The 23,663-nt window shown below is 39.2% G+C and overlaps 1 protein-coding gene across 2 annotated transcripts in view; it reads right to left on the reverse strand.

Moving 5' to 3' along the window:
• Positions 1–23,663, reverse strand: part of KIAA2012 (KIAA2012 ortholog) — a 145,245-nt gene that overhangs the window by 105,882 nt on the left and 15,700 nt on the right. The window contains exons 4-11 of one of the 2 annotated variants that reach the window (XM_087915715.1): positions 19,175–19,343; positions 18,414–18,569; positions 16,357–16,550; positions 14,474–14,663; positions 13,231–13,361; positions 12,061–12,211; positions 8,641–8,889; positions 6,440–6,571 (exon numbers count right to left, since the gene is read on the reverse strand). In XM_087915715.1, the coding sequence (XP_087771841.1) occupies positions 6,440–6,571; positions 8,641–8,889; positions 12,061–12,211; positions 13,231–13,361; positions 14,474–14,663; positions 16,357–16,550; positions 18,414–18,569; positions 19,175–19,343 (1,372 nt within the window). The remainder of the gene's footprint in view (positions 1–6,439; positions 6,572–8,640; positions 8,890–12,060; positions 12,212–13,230; positions 13,362–14,473; positions 14,664–16,356; positions 16,551–18,413; positions 18,570–19,174; positions 19,344–23,663) is intronic. The other variant, XM_087915791.1, reaches the window with a different exon arrangement.

Genomic DNA, 23,663 nt, shown 5'->3' on the forward strand with positions numbered 1-23,663 from the left:
ATGAGGATGATGCCCAGAAAATACAAGAATATAAACTGAAGAATGAGCAAGCTCTCTGTATAATAGGACTGACACTCTGTGACCAGCAGCTTGTCCATATTCGTGGAGAAGAAACAGCTGCGAAATGTTGGGAGAATTTAAAGAAGATTTATGTTCGAGACAGTGTAGGAGCACATATAAATCTTACACAGAAGCTGTTCAGAACACATCTTCAAAAGAATGGAGACATGTTGACTCATATAAACACTATGAAGAGGATTTTTCAGGAACTGCATGAAAAAGAACTTATCTTCACTGAACTACATCAGGTTTATATAATTTTGTCTTCGTTAGATGAGAGCTATGACGACTATGTAACTTCGCTGGAAGTACTGCCAAAGATAACCTCACATTAACTGACATTACTGGCAGATTAATTGAAGAAGCCAGGAGAAGGCTTGAAAGGGATCAACTGAGATGGGAACAACCACAAGAAGAGAAATTATCTTCGACAGCCTACACAATTAGAAAATGTTTTAATTGTGGAAGAAAAGGACATTTGGCTAGATTCTGCAAGAAAGAAAAATGCCACAATGCCAGCCAGAATGCTAAAAGGCATCAAAAGGATGAAAAAGGCTTAGAGTTAGCCATGTATAGCAACCAAACTGTGAACAATAATTTATGGGTTGTAGATAGTGGAGCATCGCACTGCATAACGAAAGATTTGTTAAGATGTCAACGAGTTCACAACAGATATTGTTAGCTAATGACTGGAAAATGAAAGCAAAAGGTGAAGGTATTGCACATTGTTCTTGCATAAAAGAAAATGTAAAAATGTTATACGTACCACAACTTAAGTTTAATTTGCTTTCAGTTAGAGTTTTGATTAAACTAGGTTATGTAGTTACCTTTAGGGGAGAAAACTGCATAATAGAAAAGGAAGGTAAAAAAGTGACTGCAACTTTAAAAGGTGAATTGTATGTGTTAAATGATAATCAATTAGAGGTGGCTAACACAGTGTATAATAATGTTAAACCTCATGATGAATGCATACATTTGTTACACAGACGTTTAGGGCATATAAATTTTAAAATGCTCAAGCAAATGGTTGAACTGTCTAAAGGTATAAAACTGAAGCCTTGCAGTAAGTATTTGCACTGCAATGCTTGCAGTCAAGAAAAAAGCAAGGCAATACCAGCAAATAGAATTAATGGATTTAAAACTAAAGAGCCTCTAGAGGTCGTATTTGCTGATATTATAGGTCCTAAAAAAACCAAGTGTGGGAGGTGCTCGTTATATATTAAGTATAATGGATCATTATTCTAGATATGGTTTCTGTTATTTAATGAAGAGTAAAACGGAAATATATCTGAATTTCTTTAATTGGTTGAAGTTTGCAGAAAGAAAAACTAAAAGGAAACTAGTAACTCTTGTAACTGATAATGGTACGGAATTTATAAATAATAAATTCCAAAATAGACTGAAGATGGAAGGTGTTAATCATAAAAAGTCTGCACCATATAGGCCACAACATAATTCCTTTATAGAAAGACGAGGCCAAACAATACAGGCAATGGCTTGTACTATGTTGTCGGATTCAGGATTACCTGAAACTTTGTGGGGAGAAGCAATAATGTGTGGTAATCATATATTGAATAATGTTGTTAACTCAACAACAGGTGAATTACCATTCACACGGTGGCATGGTAGAAAACCTGACCTAAGCTACATGCACACATTTGGAGCACCAGCATGGGTGCATATTCCTACACAACTGAGACATAAGGGGCAGCATAGGGCTAAAAGGTTATCCTTTGTAGGTTATGAATCTAATCACAAATCATACAGATTCTGGGAAAAAGGTACATCTAGAGTTTACTGTAGTGCTAGTGCAAATTCCTTGAACATGTAGGATGGGAAAAACTGGAGCAAGATTCAAGTAAGGATGTAATCATAGAAACCTGCAAAAGTCCAAAACAACATATCAGTAATAAGAAAAGTACAATTAAAGAGGAAGTACAGGAAGAGCACATAGGACCAGAACAGGAAGAATGATAAAACAAATAATGACTGTTGGAAGCTTAAAAAGAGTCTCTATGGATTAAAACAATCTGGTTACGAATGGAACCAATATATTGTTAAGGAGTTAAACAATATAGGGTTTAAAGCAGGTTTAGCTGATCCATGTGTATTTAAGAAAGAGACAAATGGATCAGTGTCATTATTATTGTTGTTCACTGATGATATTGCCTTAATCACAAAAACTAATAATGAAGCTACTGAAATAATATCATTATTAGGTAAGAGGATAAAATTAAAACAATTAGGAGAGATAAAACAGTATCTAGGATTAACAATAAATAAAGCCAAAGGTGGCTATAAGATATCTCAAGAGGATAAGATTTATCAATTACTAAAAACATACAAGATGGAACTTTGTAAACCGGCAAAAACTCCAATGAGTCAGGAATTTGGCCACACTGATGCTCAAAGTCCAAAATTCGATAAGACTATCTATCAATCGCTAATTGGTAGTTTATCGTACATTAGTAATTGGTCAAGGCCAGATATTGCCTATAGCGTTAATCAATTGGCACGATTCAACGCTGAACCACTGAATGACACTGGCAAGTGACAAAGCGTATATTAAGATATCTTAAAAGGACAATGCACTATGCATTGTATTTGGAGCCAAAAGATGATTTGATTTTAAGTGCATATGCTGATGCAAGTTTTGCAACAGACATAAACACTAGGAAATCAACTTCAGGAACGGCTATACTGTTAGGAAAAGCACTGATTGGTTGGAGGTCAATTAGACAGCAACACATAAGTATGTCCACAATGGAAGCAGAATTTTCATGTCTATCTTTATTATGTACTGATTTAATTCTGTATAAACAGTTGTTATTGGATATGGGAATAACTGTTAATGATTCCCTTGTAGTGTATGAGGACAATCAAGCAGCCATACGGATGGCTACAAATATTGCTGTGAAAACAAGATCTAAGCATACAGATCTTAGATATCTGAATGTAAGGCAATCTGTAAAAAATGGTTTAATAAGACTGGAGCATTGTATGACTGAACAAAATATTGCTGATCAATTTACAAAAGCCCAAGGTTCAGTCAAACACAAAGAAAGTTGTGATGACTATGGGTTAAGGTTGTAAATAGATATATATATTACGATATTACCCAAAAGGGGAGTATGTTAGGAATAACAAGGTTACCTAACGTAGTTTGGGTAAAATAATATATATAAACATTTGTATCCCTAACAAATGTGTATCACTGGAACGAGTTCCTGGCTCTTGTCTCGTTATTGTATTCTGATAAGGTAATGCTTTCATATTGGACAGGTGGTGTTCCCTCTGCATATTGGAGAGACCAATGAGTATTGTATTGTATTGCACATAGACTGGATAATGTGAAGGTCATTATCAACATAGAGTATACATGGTATTAAATAGTTGAAAGTGACAATCCTATGAAGACTGGGAGGATATATGTTATTTTAGCTTTTAAGTGGAATTGTCTTGCTTTTTTCTTTGCTGGGAAGTGTGTGTGTGTGTTTGTGCATAGGAACCCTAGCTATGTGATCTAGACATGATGTTAATGGCTATCTGAATCAATCAAACACAACAAATTGAGGCAATGAACAGCATGGGCGCACAATATCCATACTCTGGACATATGTAGGCAGATGGTCTAGAAAAAACAGCTAGCTTGGCAAAGCTGAGAGACATAGAAGAATGGGAAGACCAGGGATAACACAGATGGATGAGATCAAGGAGATTATAGAATGTAATTGCTGTTAATTGTTACTAGGGATAGGCTGAGATGGAAAGCATTTCTCTATACAAATGAAGATGTTTGAATGGCCCTTATCGAACTATCACTGTTAACAAAATCACAGGAATGCTCTGTTAATTTTGTACAAATGCTAATATATGTGTTTATGTATTGGAAAAGAGTAGGCAGCATAAAAAACATTAAAAAAATAAGATTCCCCCCCTTTACCAACAACCTCAATCAAATTCTGAACATTACATCAAAATACCTCTGAAAAGCTTGGCTGGCTGATGCAGAATATCACTGCCTGACCAGGATATAAATAATCTGCCTTCTCCTTTAGAAAAATCAAAATAGTGCAGGCAATAGTATTCCTTGTGACATTCTGTTGAAGTGAAAGTTTGAAGAAGCAGGATAGAATATTGATACTTTTGAATTTTGGCATTGGAGAAGACTCCTGGGAATACTGTGTTTCTCAGAAAATTAGGCCGGACCTTAATTTTCGATCGGCCAGAAGAAGCGGCCTCAGGGCGAGCGCCCACACACACTCCCCTCGCCGCGAGGCCGCTTCTATCAGCTAATAAAGGCTCCCCGAAGGCACAGTCCCCAACCACTTTGGGGCGAGGCGTGGCTGCCCGTGTCCCCTCGCCATTAGGCAGTGTCTTTCGAGCGACGGAAGCTCCCCAAGGGTAGTCACCAGCTACTTCGATTGGCCAGTAGAAGCGGCCTCGGGACGAGTGCACATGCACACTCCCCTCACCCCGAGGCCACTTCTACCAGCCGATTGAAGTGGCTGGTGACTGCCCTTGGGGAGGTTCCATCGCCCAAAAGACACTGCCTAATGGCGAGGGGACACGGGCAGCCATGCCTCGCCCTAAAGCAGCTGGGGACTCTGCCTTCGGGGAACTTTCATTGGCAGATAGAAATGGCCTCATGGAGCGGGGATTGTGCGTGGGCGCTCGCCCCAAGGCCACTTCTACCGGCCAATTAAAGCAGCTGGTGACTCTGCCTTCGGGGAGCTTCTATCGGCTGATGTTCTATTGGTAGTAAATCGGGGTATTCTAGCCTATGATACCTGCAGGGCACTCCTAAAGGCAAGTTTTCTCCCCACACACTCCATCCTTCCCCCCATTTCTCTTCACCTCGTGTAGTTCTAATGAACGATGTGAGAAAGAGCAGGGAAACACATGGTTTAAATAGGCCTAAATTTTGGGGGTGGGGCTTAATTTCACCTCATACCTAGAAATCATGCTGGGCCTTCCTATTGGTGGTGGCCGTATTGTTGGAGAAACACGGTAGTATAGACAGCCAACGAAACAAATGAGGGGAACATTGAACAAATCAACATAGAGTTCTCACTCAGTGTACAAATGACCAGGCTCCAATTATCCAACTTCAAATATGTGTGAAGACCTGTCTCTCTGGAGAAGGTTCTAATGCTGGCAAAGGTGGAAGGAAAGGGAAAAGAATGAGCAATAACAAGGTGGATGGACTCAATTACAGTGCAATGGAGAAAAATTTCTCGGTATAGTTGCTAAGAGTCCACATTGAGCCATGATGGTGCAGTTGTTAGAATGCAGTATTGTAGGCTAAATCTATCCACAGCCAGGAGTTCCATCCTGACTGGCTCAAGGTTGGCTCAGCCTTCCATCTTTCTGAGTTGGTAAAATGAGGACCCAGTTTGTTGAGGGCAATATGCTGACTCTGTAAACCACTTAGAGAGGGATGTAAAGCAGGGTGAAGTGCTATATAAGTGTAAATGCTATTGTTATTGATTTGATAGAACATTATCAACCAATCAACGCTTCTGTAGAGATTTACTATAAAGAAAAGAAAATATTGCTTGTACTGAGCAAATAGCAAAAGTATGTTTGATAAAAAAAGACTTTACCCCCTTGTAAGCAGGGGTGGAATTCTACTGATTCGGACCAGTTCTATAGAACTGGTTGTTATGATTCTATGTGGTTTGGAGAACCGGCAAATCATGACCCTGGTTGGCTCTGCCCTCTCCACCCTCCCCTCCCCGCCCAGTCAGTCCTTATCATGCATGTGCGACATTGTACGCATGCCCAACATCGCTGACTGCATTCTCCCCTGCCCAGTCACTCCTTAAGGTATTTCTTTTTTCCCCCTCCCAGCAATCAGCTATTTCGATGATCAGCTGTGCTGGGATTTCCTCACTGTCTTACTGCTTCACTCAGGAGGTTTCTCTGAAGCCCAGGAGGCAAAAAGAAATGCGTGGGGAGGGTGCTGCCCGCCCCCCTGTGCTCCATTTTTTGCCTTCCTGGGCCCCAGGGAAGCCCTCTGGGAGCAAAAACACCCCCCCTCCAGGAGGCTTGCCTGAGGCCCAGGAAGGAAAAAACAAAAAACAAAACAAAAAAACAGGCAGATGGGTGTGCTGTAAAAAAAGAAGCCACGCCCACTCAGAGACCTAGCCACAGCCACCTAGCCATGCCCACAGAACCAGTTATTAAAAAATTTGAATCCCACCCTGCTCGTAAGTAACAATAATTTACATAAATGAACACATACATTAGCAATTTCATTATTATCAAAAGCAATATTGTCTGAAAAAGATAAACTAATCTGGCTACACTCTTTATTCCTGCTGCCTGACATTAAACGAGCAATTTATTCTTTTTAATCCAAACATTTTGTCCTTACCTTCTTCATCTGTAGCTGATACAAATTCCCTGGGATTATCTGTAGTTTGAACAGATCTCAAGAGTGATGGACAGATAATTTCTCCATTAGAACCTGTCAGAAGGATATTGAGTGAAGTGCTTTTATGGCTTTCTTGAAAATAAGAAGAAAGGGGTTGAGAGAAAGAGGAATAATATATCAATGGAAATAAATTCTCTGGTTAAAGAGAAAACCTAAGATTTAACCAGTATTGGAAATTCGCAACATTTAAATTCTAAATATTTCTCTATAGCTTACTGTTTCTTCTAAACAAACCCTTACAGGTAGTCCTTGACTTACAACCATAATTGCTAACAAGGCAGTTAAATAAGTTGCACCCAATTTTCTCCTTTTTTTGCCATGGTTGTTCCACAGTTCACTGCAGTTGTTAAACAAATCTTGCAGTTATTAGGTGAATCCTGCTTCCCCCATTGGCTTGGCTAAACTTACAAATGATGATCATATAATCCCAGCATATCATAAATACATGCCAGGGGCCAAGAACCCAAATTTTGATCATGTGACTGTGTGAATGATGTAATGGTTATATGTGCGAGGACTGGTTATAAGTCATATTTTTCAGGGCTGTTGTAACTTCAAATGGTCACTAAATGAATAGTTATAAGTCGAGGACTATGTGATGCCTCCGTTGGAGTCTGAATCCAAGGAGGAGGATGAACAGCTGACAGGGAGCAGGAAAGGCTCCGTTGTCTGTAGAGGAAACTGGGGAAGGACAAAGTCAGGCTGGGCAGAGCAGGGAGAGGTAGAACAAGGGAGAGGGGGTTCAGAGGAAGACCAAGGCCTACCCCCTCTTCATCCTAGGACACGCAGGGAAGAACAGAGAAGAGGGCAATGTGGGTTGCATGGCTTACGAGGGTGGAAAGGGCCCTGATTCTCTTCACAAGGCATACCTGGGAAGGGAGCTTAAAGGAGAGGTAGTTTGGGAGGGCGTTTGTTGGAAACAAACATTGAGTTTATCTCATATTGGCTGCTGTTATGTGAGTTCCTGGCATCCTCCCAACTGGTTTGATTTACTGCCCTGATACTTCACTTCTGGAACTCCTTATCTTGCCCTGCAGACCTTATCTTCTCTTGCTGAATTTATAGTTTAAAGTTTTCTGTTTATAACCTTTTGGACTGGAATATCTGTAGTCAAAGGCTGTTGCAGGTTCCTGGGAGAGTTTTTCTTCAGACCAGAGGTAACTAGAACATTAGGAGCAAAGTTGGAGCTAATAAAGAGACCCCTACTTATTGTTCTGGCTGTGTTGCCTTTATGCCACGCCCCAGGTCATCACAGATTATCTCTATTTTAGTGATTATATTCATGACTATCTGCAGACTTCATATCTGTAAATCTGCAAGTTTGACATATAATTTAAGAAAACTCAGCCATTTATATCATAATTTTTGGAGTATAAGACACACTTTTATCACCCACAAAACTGGGTGGAAATATCTGTGCTCTTATACAGTGAATGTTGCCGAAGCCCCACTCACCTGCCAGTCACCACCCTTTCGCGTTTGCCTCCCGGCAATTTGCCTCCTTGCATCAAACAGCAAACAGCTAGTTTCAGCTTCAGCACAGCCTGATTAGCATAAGCAGTTGATTGTCAGTTGGATCGGCCTTCCCATGATCAGCTGTTTCAGGCTGCAGGGATTGCCATTGCCTATTACTGCCTTCATGCCCCCATTTTTGGCCTCCACATCTCATTTTTGGCCTCCACCCCCCTCTTTTCAGCCTCTGTGACCCACATTTTCTGCCCATTCCAATCTCCGCCGCCTGGAACGGGCCAAAAACAGGCTGAAAATGGGATGCGGAGGCTGAAAATGGGGCATGTGGAGGTGGCAATAGGCTATGGCAATCCCTGCAGCCTGAAACAACTGATCATGGAGAGGCCGCTCCAACAGACAGTCAGCTGCTTCTGCTAATCAGGCTGTGCTGAAACTGAAACAGGCTGTTTGCTGCAAAGAGGTAAATTGCTGGGAAGCAGAGGCAGATTTTTTTTTCTTGTTCACCTCTCCAGGCACTAGGTGCCCCTTATACTTTGGAGCATCTTATACTCTGAAAAATATGGGTATAATCTTTAGAAAATGGAACCATTGAACAAAAACTGTTTAAAATAGAGCAATTCTAATTAATGGCCATTTAAGTTCATGCTATTGTTAACTAAAATTTATCTGACCTATTTGTTCCATGTTGTCAATTCCAATGGACACTTTTCTCTTTCTTTTCTTCCCGTCATTCAGTGCAAACTTGCCTGGATTTATTAGGGGTAGATAAAAAGTATCTTGGGAAGCCCTTAGGAGGCTGTCATTGATAGTTTGCTTCTGCTTGTTTCTATGATTGGTGTCTAAAACAAGATCATTTGGCAAAAGAGCCGACTGCTTATTATAGACATCCGTCTCAAATTTGACTTCTTTAAAACAAGTTCCTGCAAAGTAAGGAAACAGATCACTGTAGTTGTTGATCCACAATCAAAATATTAATATATCCAAATTAAAACTAACATGTTAAAAGTTTATGATTAATGTATAATCACATATAATGCAATTATTTATATGTCTACTCAGAAATAAACTGAATTCAGGTAAATATACATGTAACAATGGCCTTGATATCTACCTTGCAGAAAGTGTGGAAACTTTAGAATTATATAATGCTGACAATGAAAAACGCAATGCACTCTGTAATAGGTATCATTAAATTTTAGCTCATTTGCAATTGTTTAATGTTACTGTAGTAATGCATACACTAAGCTAAAAGGAGGACTAAAAGTAAACTTGTAATAAAATGGAAAACATCATCCATTTTGCACAATATTGACTAAATAACAGTGAAATTGATATTTACCCCCAAAGAAATGTGCAAATCCTTATACAAAAAGAATAAGAGTTGAACTAGTATAACAGTACACCATATATATCTCTGAGCTTGCAAGGTTAATCTAGATAGTTGTACCACAACTAACTGTAATGATCTATTAGATATTGACTTTACAGAAGATAACGTAGAAAAGGCATTACGTAATCTAAAACCATCCCTATCTATTGGCCCCGAAGGATTATGTGCATACTTCTTTAAAAAGCTTTCCTCTGCCATAGCAGATCCCCTAAGCATTATATATGATATATCATTCAGAACCAGCTCCTTACTGAACCTATGGTCTTTAGCTACAGTCATCCCTATCTTCAAAAATGGTGACCCCAGCCTGGTTGAAAACTACAGACCAATCTCACTGTGTTGTGTCACATGCAAAGTCATGGAATCAATCATTAACCAATTCATCACCCTCCACTTAGACTCAAACAACCTACTCTCCAAAAAACAATTTGGTTTCAGGAAAAAATTGTCCTGCAACCTACAACTCCTACACTGCAAAAACATATGGACTACTCTACTCGACCAGGGTAAAGCAATAGACACAATTTACATAGACTTCTGCAAAGCCTTTGATTCAGTGATACATGACAAAGTACTGTTAAAACTAAACTCTTATGGCATTTCCGGATCCCTTCATAAATGGATTACTGCATTCCTGTCAAACAGGCAACAAATCGTAAAAATAGGGAACGCTATATTAAACCCTGCTCCAGTTAACAGTGGTGTCCCCCAAAGCAGCATTCTAGGACCCACACTCTTTATACTCTATATAAATGACCTTTGTGATCACCTTATAAGCAACTGCATCCTCTTTGCGGATGATGTTTACAACTATTCAACACCACTGACAATGCTACTGCTCTTCAAAGTGACCTTGATTATGTGTCTGAATGGTCAAACAATTGGCAACTCCAAATCTTGACCAACAAATGCTCTGTCCTATCACATTGGAAAAAAAAATCAGTACACCAAATACAAACTAGGCAGATATGACCTCATTGATGACCCTCACTCTGTCAAGGACCTAGGACTACTCATATCTAATGACCTAAATTCCAGAGCTCACTGTAACAGCATTGCCAAAAAGGCATTAAGAGTTGTAAATTTAATCTTACGAAGCTTCTCCTCTGGAAATATTGAATTGCTAACTAGGGCATACAAAACCTTTGCTAGACCAATACTCAAATACAGCTCATCTGTCTGGAATCCACACTGTATATCAGACATTAATACAATTGAGCAAGTCCAGAAGTATTTCACAAGAAGAGTACTACACTCCTCTGCTCGCAACAGAATACCCTATATCACCAGACTTGAAATTTTGGGCTTGGACAATCTTGAACTATGCCGCCTAAGGCTGGACTTAAGTGTAGTACACAAAATTATCTGCTACAATGTCCTACCAGTCAATGACTACTTCAGCTTCAATCGCAACAATACAAGAGCACACAACAGATACAAACTCAATGTCAACTGCTCCAAACTTGATTGCAGAAAGTACGACTTCAGCAACAGAGTGGTCAATGCCTGTAATGCACTATCTGACTCTGTAGTTACATCCTCAAACCCCCACTCCTTTAACCTCAAACTATCCACTATTGACCTCACCCCATTCCTAAGAGGTCTGTAAGGGGCATGCATAAGTGTACCATCATGTCTCCTGTCCCTGTCCTATTGTCCCCATTTAATTGTACCTATTTTCTGTATTCTTACTCATGTTTATACTCATACCTATTATTTTGTAAGAGATTGACAAATCAAATAAATAAAATAAAATAAATAAAAGAACTGGCTTGAACATTATGCACATTCTTGGAGTAAGTCTGGACTTTAGCTTTGTTTGAAATATACTGGCCCAAATAGATACGAATTTACATATATTGTGTGTCTGTAAAATTAAGAGAAAGGGAATGTAATCGATCTGGACAAAGGTAAATTGATATTGTGGAACTGACTCGATAAATGTGTGCAGTGCAGGGTAGTAAAGATTCAGTTTAAGTATGAACAAAGGATTGAAACTGTATCAGAAGCTATGAATGGGAGATTATAGGTTGTTTTAGAGACATACTTTCCTATATACCTTTGATGTGTGAAAATAGAAATTCATTGATTGTGGTAGTTCCATATTATAATCCAGTGAATTATGATAATGACAATTTTGGGGATTGTACAAGATTTTGAATAAATGTAAGTTAATGGAATAAATTATTAGGTCATGAATATCTATGCTCCTGAGATCACTTTGATGGCTAGAAGTGAGGAAAACTTTAAAAACTCTCTTGCTGAAGAGGCTGGTCTGCTGCTCAATAGTAAAGAAAACAAGCTAGTTAAGATTATGTCAACAGGCAATGCCAATCCAGAAAATCAAAGACATTCTTGGGAAAGGCAGATTAAGATTGTTTTCTTTAAGATGTGTGAAAAAGAGAGCAAGTAGTGATGAGGAACTGGAAGATAAAAATAGAGAGACCCACAAGATAAAGCTAGAGAAAGATGTGTTTGGAGTTTGGCAAGTGTTGTTCTGGTGGGAGCAGGACCCTTTGAAATGAGCTGACAGACTGCCTTGAATATATGTATCGTGTTTCAACCGAGAAGGTAACAGCCACCTAAACCAAGAGGTAGATATTTTAAGCAGACATCAAGTTATCAAACCTATTCTGGAAGTTTGGTTTTGCCGACTCACTACCCATAATGAGCACCCTTCATTCAAAGGGTGTAGCTGTACCTCTTGAGCTTTTTGCTTTAGCTGGAGACTCCAATTGAACCAGCAGTGGAAGGATCACAAGTTCTTTTGCAAGCTCACCGGGTTTTATTTTTTCCCTTTGAATGCTAGGTGAGCTTTCAGCTATTTGAGGTAACTTGCAAAATTCTGGTACCTGGAGAAAAACAGAGCTTCAAGGCACTTTTTAATATAACAAATGTCACAGATCTTTGACAGTTTTGCAAAACAATTTGTTCCAAATGACAAAAAACACATCAAAATTATATGCCTAAAAATGCACACTTACCTTGCTTGGACAGATTTTATAAAAGGGTGTGTGTTATGTGTGTCATTTTTCCCAGCCTGATCCCTCTTGATACTGGACATTGCTCCATAGTTCAACTAACATGGCCAATATAGTCTGGGGATCAGAAGAATTGAAGTCCAATTTCCTTGGAGGGTACCCAGTGGGGAAGGCTGTGTTAAGCTTTTTGCCATGCTATTTAAGAGAATTTCTGTTATATATACAACAGGAAAAAAAAGTGTACAGAGCGCAGTGCAATAAACCATTAAACAGGCTTAATTCCCTTTTATTTTAATGAGATGCACAGTCTGATCCGTTCACTGGAGTTCCCTCCAATTAAAATTGAATTGCAGCCTCAGGGACACTGAATTACATATTGTAATATTGTACCCCAGAATACAGTTTCCTCTTATTGGGATATACTTTGGGAATGATTAATTGTTCGACACACTGTTGCATTTCAGTTGACCTGTGATACAACAATGTTAGAATAGGAGGCCACGCAGAATGCTGAAGACTAAATCATTAGCCATATTTATTAAATTGGTAGCCTCTCCTCTATTCCTAGACTTATTAATTCATTGATTTAATATTTTCTTAACTCTAGAACAATTGCCTCCTGATTTTTTTCATGCAGGAGACCTATAGAGGCATACTTCAAATCTCCCATGCAAACCAATCTTGCCTCAGGCTCATCTTCAGTAAAATAGAGCACCTTGCAATCTCCAATTTATTTCATATACATATGTGTAGCTTTTCCAGGATTAATCCTTTTTAGGATTAAGCTAACAAATTCTAAATATTTGAACTATTTGTATTGTTCTTAGGCAGTCAGAGACATCCTTCACCCCCGAAAATAGTAGGATTTGGCAAATGGCAAAAGAACTAACCTGCTTTCTGTGTTTCTTTGTGATTTCATCTTGCTCTTTGCTACCTCCTGAATTAATCAGGGGGAACACTTCTGTGTCTTCAGAAAGTCTTCTTCCTCTGCTAGCTGTGCTCTTCAAGTGATTTTGGTTAACTATGAAACAGACAGGAAAACAGAGATCCAAAATTACCTTCCTTCTGTCTAGCCATGGTTAATTCTCATCAAAATCTATGAAGGAAACTATTATAACTGAATTGAAGATTGAATCAGTGGTCACTTGGTGATTGGCTATGGATATCACATTGGAAATGGAGCCCACATGACAGAATACTCCTTTATAAGTTTACATGCAAAAAAACCAGCATAATCTTTTTCCCTGATATACTCCACACCACACACTTTTGGGGGTATAAAACTCTCAGGTGGATACTATTTACAAATTATTATGTTCAATACAAATTACACTACTATGTTCCAGTTGTGGCTTGATCATTTCAGCAAGGATTAAACCATTTCTTTGTAAGGAAGCTCTCAGATTATAAAAGGCAGCTATGTTGGGCAATGTAATGCCTGAAATAGTTTTATATTATGGTAGAATATGGTTTCCAACCAAACATTATATCAGCTGGCAAAAAACAGTTGTATTCCGTGAGAGATGTTGCAGTATTTACTTCTGATATAAAAGAGGCTATTTACTAGAAAGCAAGTATAATATAGCAGAGTGTGGCCCCATGGTGATATTTGTTGGTTTTTGTGCTTAATTAAAAAAAATTCCAGCAGAGGGAGGTATAATGACTGTGTGTGCATACCATGCTAATCCTCTGTTACCTTGCTGCACTTTATTCAATTAGCTCAATGTTCTCAATCCACATAATACTATGAACATTTATTTGTTTGCTCATTCATTAGTTCTTCTTTCCTCCAGTACAAATCTAGGTCTTCCTGATTCTAGTCAAATTTCTGGACTGCTTACATTATGCAGACTTTATTTTTACCAGACAATAAGTACAATGTAGCTGGCATTTCGGTTTGTGGTTCAATGTGTCATGTACACAAATATACAAATACAACCATCCTGCAGCATCTTATTTCCTGTATTTATTACTACATGGAATGTAGGAATAAATACCTGGAATACCAAATACCTCTATTTGAATGACAGAAAAACTGGTGCCATTAATGGTTCGCAACTACCCACTGCCTCTACAAATAAAAATATAGTGGTTGCTTTTAATTTGGTTCATACATTTGCAGCATCTTCTTACCACTGTATGTGATCTTTTTTCCAGGAAAGGAACCACCATAGAAATTCAAATGGGATTGCTCACAACAAAATTCAGAGGTGTCAATTTGTGTATTTCCCAATAATGGAAAATTTACTGATTGTTTTGGCATTTCACAGTTATGTGACTCCTTCTTGGTCTTTCCATCTTGGTAGCGTTCTACCCCACTGTCCTAAAAGGAGGTAAACAAGACCACTTGAAAGGCTGCATTTAAAAACCAGCAAAGAGGAAAAAACCCAACTGTTCTATTCATAAGAAAATAAAGAGTCCTCTTGCACTAGCAGTTTATAGCATCATCTAACCACCACTATGGGAAGGCAAAGCTGCAGTGATATACAGTAGCACCACAACAATGGCTGGATGTGCTATAAATTGCTAGCCTGTCCTGATGAAAGACATTTCTGTTCTATCCCTTTGTTCTGACAATGGTCAACCAGATACCAACAAAAAGCTCACAACACAATATTAAGCTCATAGCATTCTGTTGGTTGTGTTGCTCTGCAACTATTATTGAGAGGAATACTGTCTCTAATACGGGTAAGATAATGAAACAGTCATTAAGTATTTATTTATTTATTTGATTTGTCAATCACTTACAAGATAATAGGTATAAGTATAAACATAGTTATGTTGAAATGGATACATATAAGAAAAATAAAAAGAAACAATAGGACAGGGACGGTAGGCATGATGGTGCGCCTATGCACGCCTCCTACAGACCTCTTAGAAAAGGGGTGAGGTCAATAGTAGACAGTTTAAGGTTAAAGTTTTTGGGGTTTGGGGAAGAAACCACAGAGCAGTAGCCTCAACTTCCATTAAGCAGCCCTTGACGTATCCTCCTCAGATTTGTCCAATTCCCTTTGAAAACTCTCACATTGATGACTAATATTGTGTAAAGCAAAACTTCCTTTTATCTTTCTTCATTAAATGAACCCCAGACATCAGCTCACGCTATCTGTGGGGAAGCTATATCCCAATATCATTTTGGAGACTCACCATGAGTATACTGGGGGCTTAAGTATGAGGATATACACATTTTGTTTTGAATCTCCCTATTTTTTCCCATCTTATAAAAACTGAGAAGGAGGGGAGAAGCAAATAAGAGTTCGCTATCAAGCAAGTGCTAATAATAAATATAACTATAACACAATAGTAGTAGTAGTACCATAGTTAGTAGTAGTGGTAGTAGTAAAATGATTGCAGTTTCTTACTATAATACTCTTTGTGATTGCAGTAAATTGTATGTAAAACATAAGATAACCTTAAAACAAAGGCAGGAGGGAGAGGCTGCAATTCATCTCCAACTTCCTATGTTCCTCCTCTCCCATCCCATTACATCATCACACCTTCACTTGTTCTAGGATATATTCCTTTCCAGCCAGCTATTAGACAGAGGCCTAACTAAAGTAAAGGAGCTTTTTAACTGCTGCCCCTCTTCTTTGGACCAGCCTCCTCCCCCTTTTTAAAGCCTCACTAAAGTGGACCCTAGAAAAGTCACAACTTTTTTCAGCAGGCCTTGGGGACTGGCAGGTCATGAGACTTTCCTGCTGAGGTCTGATGCTCTATGTTTTGAACTGAGTCTGTTTATTGTCTCTAGCAACAAAATGTGACTTAACAGTTATTCAACCTTGATGAAAAACAATTATGGAATGGCAGATGTAAGCCATTCAGACCCAGTGACAATAGGAACAGCACAACAGGTCAGCAAATACATACATCCCCACATATGTCCTCTGAGGCATTCAAGCCACCTTGCATCTCTGCCAGGTCATTCAACTCTTTGTTTATTTTGTTGATGGGAAGAGGACATCATTAAGCAGTTGGGAGCTAGAGAAACTATTTGATGAGGAAAGAAAGTATAATACCTCAGAGATCTGCCAGTGTGCCTCATTCTGATTCCAGATGCTTTCTCTGGAATGCTGTGGTTGAAGATGAAAACTCAGTTTTCTTACAGAAATTCTTAAAGGGATTCGACCTGTTTCTCTTGCATTATGTTCTGCATCATCTTTCACCAGGCAGGCTTTATTTTCTGACTTTTTATACAATGGAGGACCAAGACCTAAGAAGTAAGGAACAACACAACCCTGAAATAAATGACCAAAGTGGCTGCACTGTACATCAAGGAACAATTATGATTCAGCTTAATCTTGTCTGTGCTAGTCATAAATACGTCTAAGCATGTTCAGTGGGTCACTCCTAAATAACATGTTTTCCCCCAAATAAGACCGGGTCTTATTTTCTTTTGACCCCTGAAATAAGAACTTGGCCTTATTTTGGGGAAGGTCTTATTATTTTTGAAGTGCCGGAGGTGGCAAATGCGATCTCCTCATGGCTGCTCAGCCCCTTAACTGCAGCCCGTGGCAAGCGGCCTGCAGATCACCTGATCCAGTGAGGGCCGGAGGTTTTGTCTCTCTGGGTACCTGGAGATGTTTCTGGCACAATCGTGCTAGCCTTAGTCCTGTTGACCTGTTAGTGCCTGTCAGTTGGCTTCCAGTGCCAGAGACAGAGGCGGGGAAGGGAAGCAGCTAGGCTGCTGTTGCCACTGGGGTACGTGGAGTAAGACGGGGCTCCTCTTGCCATCTTACCTGATTTCCAGCTCCATTGTGTTTCTCACTGTTGTGTTCAGGGAAACAAATTTGTGGGACTACCATAAAAAAACTTCTCACAAGAAGTTGGAATTAATTGATTGAATTCACAAGAAGTTTTTTTTTACGGTAGTTCCATAAACTTGTTTCCCTGCACACAATGGCGAGGACCGTGACGGGGCTGGAAGTCAGGTAAGATGGCAAGAGGAGCCCCGTCTTGCTCCAAGAGCCCCAATGGCAACAGCAGCCTGGCTGCTTTCCTTCCCAACCATCTCTGGCTCTGGAAGGCAACTGACAGGCACACGCTCAGTTGCTCATTCATCCCTCTCTCTCCCTCTCCCTCTCCCACTCGACCGCTGAGATCAGCAGGCCAGATTCAGTGAACTGAATACGCCCCTGCCATCCAGGAGGAGAACAACATGAGAAATGGGCTCTCTTGTAGCGCCTCATCTCTCTCTTTTCCTTCTGGGTGGCAGTGGTGCATCCAGCTCACTGAATCTGCTGATCTCAGCTGGCAAGGGGAGAGAGACAGAGAGAGAGAGGGAAAGAGATGAATGAGCGACTGAGCGTGTGCCTGTCAGTTGGTCATCACAGAAGAGTTTAACAGTTTGGCAGGCTTACTATAGAAAACAGGATTCAATACTCCAGGATCCTGTTCCAAAACTCCTTAGGGCAGAGTTCCCCAACCTTTCTGGTTTTGTGGACTGGTGGGTGTGGGGGGGAGGGGATGGTTCCGCACGAGTGGCCTGCAAAGGTGTGCATGTGCAGCTCCATTTGCACAAGCAGCAGGCATGTGTACCACCACTCATGGAAATGGAGCATGCTCGTCCATGCTTATCCATGCTCATGCAAGTGGGGATGCATGTCCACAGTCCAGTTCCAAATGGCTCATGGCCGACTAATAGGCTGCAGCCCAGGGATTGGAGACCCCTGCCTTAGGGAATTAAAGTTAATTGAATTGTACTTGGAAACAGACTTGCAGGCAGATGGGGAAAAAGGAGTCACATATCCCCAGAATTTTTCCCCTATTACATTTGAACTTTGAAAACCAATGCAGTAATTCCAATCTCACAAATGTAAAAACCTGACCAAACGAGGAGCAGATATAGGAGATACTCCAAACCATTTCTGGCAGCAATCTTGGAGGCATCTGCAGAGCAGCAAAGGGAGAGTAAATAATTTTACACATTTCCATCATCATTGTGATGTAAGCATATAATTATGCCTTTTGTGTGATGATATCAGGTGTGTTGCCCCTTTGACATCTTCCTAAATTGTTATGGATGTCTTTGCAAAAATTAAAATCCAAAATTAAAAGATATGTATTTGCACTGTACCTGAATAAGTCTGTTCTTCTAGTTCACTTTGTGAGTACAAATAAGGAGTGTAGAAAATATGTAGATTATACTTTGGTGGAATAGCTGATAGATCCTGTAACTTCTTCCTGAGAGCAGCTGCATTTTCCTTAAACAACAAGGGGTCACTGATATAACCTGAAAAATATACAGCATACACCTGCCGTTGGGTAAAATAACTCAACACTGATCTATCTATTGAGTATTGTCTGCAATACATCAACTAGGAATGGAAATGGATTGAAACAGAGACACTTTGCTCACAAAGCATATGTTTTAATTATTTAAACAGAGGATGGGCATAGCATATGAGGAAAGAGCAAAATATTTTCTCTCTGCAAATTATTATTAAGCACAATTTGTCATCCAGGAATGAAGCAATTTGGGCCCAATCTACTCTCAAGTATAATGCTATTTTCTTCTATTTATTTGAACTGATTCTGTAATGAAAGTCAAGACTGATCTAAAAATATATTTTCTACATTTTATTTTCTGTCTTTTAATATGACTATGGAGATTCTCAGTCATCCAGGTCATGGTTGTCCCAAAGGTGCTTTTTTTTTTTTCAAGAGGCAACTGGACTTTCTGTTTTTTCTTTGAAGACGTTTCACTTCTCATCCAAGAAGCTTCTTCAGCTCTGACTGGATAGTGGACACAAGCGAAACATCTTCAAAGAAAAAACAGAAAGTCAGTTGCCTCTTGAAAAAAAAAAGCACCTTTGGGAGTTTTCTTATAATACTAACCTGCATTCTGAAGCTTTTGCAAAACACTTGGATCCCAGCTCTGAGCAAGTTTGAGGAGGTACCTCTTGGCTGAATAGCCTGGTCTCATCGATTTGTCCATCTCACAGTCTGAATCTCTCAGGAAGTACAGATAGGGCTGCTGAGCAATTCCTTTCTTATCTCGCCACAGCTTTAATATGAAAACAAAATATCGAAAGCTCAAAATGGGTGCTTCTACATAAACTGGGGAACAGTAGATTTTATTGAGTTTCCCCCCAACATTTTTTTGAAAGTATTGCCAGCTCGCTGAGTTAGAGAGGAAACAATGTAGTGGTTCAGACAGACAGATAAAGGAGAGAGCCTCACTATGGGTTGGGCTTGGGGATATCTGAGTGTTCTCAAATGCCAAAGCTATCTATTATTTCAGTTTAATTGCTAATGTTTATTTTATTGCACTGGTTCTTATTTTTAACCTTACTGAAAAACAAAGTAAGCTGGTCAGAATTCTTTCATATAAATCCTTCTAAATAAATAAATAATAGAAAACTACAAAGAGCCAAATGAATGTGAAGGTAGACACATTGTATATTGTAAGAGCAGGTTAGAAAATAGCCAGGCATATATGGCTTTTGCAGCACACGTTAAAAACAATATTTTGAATTTTCAGTGTATTTTGGACTGGAAAAAAATCAACTCTGAATCTTGCCTTTTGGCTAATAGCTGTGAAATAATCAGCTCTTTCAGTAGTTTTGCAACTGGTCTTGAAAGTTTTGCAATTTTTTATATAACAAAGCAAGAATACTTCAGTCTTTCAAATTTATTTGAAAAGATATCTGTGCTATAGTAAAACCAAGAAGAACAGCCTAATATTCCATGCAGAAAAGTGCTCTTTATTTCTCTTGAGAGAAGGAACTCCCATAGGAATACCCTGTAGTAAGATGGCCAGGCAATAAATTTAATAAATAAATATAAATAAATAAATTAGACTTCCAGGAAAATCCAGATCCAGGTGGGGATTTTGTAAATTTGCCTGTAGGGGTCTCTGCATGCATATCTCACTGGATTAGGAGCAGCACCTAATTGTCCAGCCTCAGTTGGATAAATTCCTGCTGGACTTCCAGAGAGATTTACAAATGTATGTAATATGCACAACATACCCCTTTTGGTTTCTGTAGGGTGACTGTCTTACAAAGCTGAGTAATCAGATGCATTCGTGAAAATGAATGACAGCTTTCTTTGGAGGATTGATGGGGAATCCTCACAGTAAAGAGTTATGAATAGTGAGAAATAGCCTCCCATATCTGGGATGTAAATATTCAGAAGAACACAAGATGGTAATATAGAGTTAGAACTTTATTTTGCTCTCCTCTGCCTCTGGAGGTTAAGTGGACTCTTTCAGCCCAGCCAGAGTAGACTTATAGGGGAACTATTTACATTGTCTAAACCTGTGATGGTGAACCTATGGCAGGCGTGCCAGAAGTGGCACGCAGAGGTCACCTGGAAGAACCCCACTGTGCATGCATATGCGCCCCCCGCCAGCCAGCTGATTGTCGGGTATTTGCCATGGATGCGTGGAGGGAGACGCATGTATGGGAGATGCACACACATGTGCAGAGGCATGCGGCATGTGTGGGGGTTGTGTGTGCATGCGCAGGGGCAGTGGGGGAGTCGCACATGCATTGCATCATGGGTGCAGGCTTGCGAGTGTGCACATGCGCACTTTTGGCACACAACGTGGAAAAGGTTAGCCATCACTGGTCTAAACCCTAAAGTAATATTTATAGACAATATTAGTTAATTCTTGAAGCAATGCTGAGAAAAGGAGAAAATAATTTTTATGACTCACAAGCACTTTATTTATTTATCAAAGTTATACATCAACCATCTCACCTAAGTGATTCCACTTAGGGGACTTATTGATTAAAGTGACTTTAAGTTGAATGGAAATAAAACAATGTCAGCTGCTGGGTAAAATGACCTTCATGCTAATAGGACCTCTTAATCTTTTCGTTTTTTTAGGAAGTGCTTATTTCATAGTGCATTAATAAGCTTCTGCCTGCAACTTTTTAATTTAATTTTTTTTTCAACTCATGGAAGAGGCATCAGGTTTTTTTTTCTGGCAGCTAACATTTTATTTCCACTCCACACCCAATGTGCCATCTATTTTCAGTCTGAGACAAGAGAGGGGAAACAAAATGACAGTAATTAGAAGATTATGGGTTCCCTCCTACACATAACTATGTTGGATTGGTACAAGACCTGGGCCAATGATGAAGCACTAACCACCAGCAATGGATTACTATGAAGTTAAATTCTCTAACTAAGAAACAATGGGCCTTGTCAAGTCACAGGAATTCTGCTACTACTTAGAGATACCACATGCTGACATTGAGTCTAATCTCAGACCCTTAAGAATACATGGGAACAGAAGTTACATTATTGACTATGATCATATTATATATACTTGTGAATACAAATCCATCCTAATAGATTGATGTACTATGGAAAAATATTTTGGGTATTTTCAACTTTTCTGTGATTCTGTGGGGCTCTAGGAAACATTTTGTCTCTGATCAGATGAAGCTGGAGGAACAGAAAGAGAATGGATTGTGCTTAGAGATGACTGGGGGCGGTGTCTTTGGTTCAGAATCCTTTCTTGAGCAGAAATTGTCTTCTGTAATGATTTGAATAGTTAATTTTATTGTCATATTGGCTATTAAATCTTTCCAGAACTGAGACAATTCCATTGAATCAGAAGCTGGAATAAATCAATATTTTCTTTAGTTTCCATTTTATTTTAAAAATCCCAAGTCCTGAGATTGGGTTATCTCATGAAATATGCTTCCTGATTCAAATTCCCTTCTCCAAATTGCAGTGACAAGGCAGGCCTTCTCTTCTTCAGTCCCTTTATCATATGAATCAAGATTTGAAAAGCAGAGAGTTGACAAAACCTCTTGGTTTCTAACTAAGTTGAATGCTACTTTGCCTCCTACTTCTAGCATGTACTGGGGCTTTGTTAAGAAAATGACTCAAGTGGATTGAGTCGAAGGAGACTGTTTGTTTTCTTTGGTATCAGCCAGTTATTTTCGGTTCTCAGGTTTCAGTTTATACACTTGCGCTCCAGGGTATTTTATAGGCATTTCAATTCCAGTACTTTATAGTTTCAGCAGCAAAGCTTCAATAAGTCCAGAAAGTAACAGTTTAATGTGGGAAGAGCTTAGCACTACTACTAGTTTATTTCAAACTTTGTCTCATTATCATTCATGCTCATAGTGGCTAACCATTTAAAATGTAACCATAAAAAAGGAATTTAAATATTTCAAATTGTGCCATTTAAAATAATTGGTCAAAGAGAACATTTTCAATTGAGACTAATGCAAGTTCATGGCTATGACCAGATGATTGTAGCCCTGCTCCTTTTTTGGTGCATGGATGCATATAAAAAGAAGCAAAGCTTTCCTTTTATGGTTGTGGCTGCCATCTTGAATTCTTTGACTTTACCTTCAGGCACTCCTGATTTTAGCTCCTTTTCCTGAAAATAGAAAATAAACCTAAACCCAATTCCCGATGGATGTCACACATAGGAATGACACAGGATGGCAGCCCATGGAGAGTGCTTATTATGGATGTAACCTTTGGAGTACTTCTAGATGAGGCTTTTAACACTAAATCTCACTGATTTATAGAACTGGAAACATTTTCTTGACATATGTAATATTTCTATGCTTTCCTAACATTTCCTTCCTCACTTTTTTAATGGAAAAATTGTTAAGGAGAAAAGGCCAGAATAATTGGGTAGTGTGCCACTTCAGCTCTTCATTTAGAATGTTTACAGCTGCCTCTACAGGCAATTTAGCCCAATCTGCTTCCCACCTCCCAAATTCCTTGCAATCTTCTAAGGATAATCTTTGAGTCAGTCTTTCTGAAGTAGACTTCAGGCAGCAACTCATTATTTAAGACAGATCTCTGCTATATCTAGTCCAATATTTTTTTCTTGACTGAGGTAGATCAGTAACTTAGAGATTGCATTACACAGATTACAACTTTTAGCATAAAGTATAAATAGGCCTTTTGGGGAGGGAATACTTTTTAAAATAAAATTTAGATACAATGCACAGCATCGAACAAACTCTCCATACCTCATATACTGCAAATGGGAAGTTAAATAACATATTTTATAAATTAACCAACAAAAAAAATGTTTTCCATGTCTGTAATTGACTTAGAAAAGTAGTAATTTTCTACACCCTGCATCCACATCTTGGAAGACTCAAGAGTAGCTTTGAAAAGAAAGGTCTAGAAATGCAGCCTCCTAAGACTATTTCCTGGTAAGAAGGCAACCCTGTGCCTGATCTCAGCCTATGCTCTATCTTAATTTTCCGCCTCCTCTTATAGCAACATGCATTGAAAGCGCCTGGAGTGCCCCTGCTGGACTCTAATTGTTGGTGGCAATCGGCACAGAATTTCATCTGTTTCATCACAGCAGTCCTCTTTTTCTGCTCCTTTAATC

Source organism: Pseudonaja textilis, chromosome 1 (genome assembly GCF_049901715.1).
Source record: "Pseudonaja textilis isolate UNSWEBS1 chromosome 1, rPseTex1.2, whole genome shotgun sequence".
Taxonomy (NCBI): Eukaryota; Metazoa; Chordata; class Lepidosauria; order Squamata; family Elapidae; genus Pseudonaja; species Pseudonaja textilis.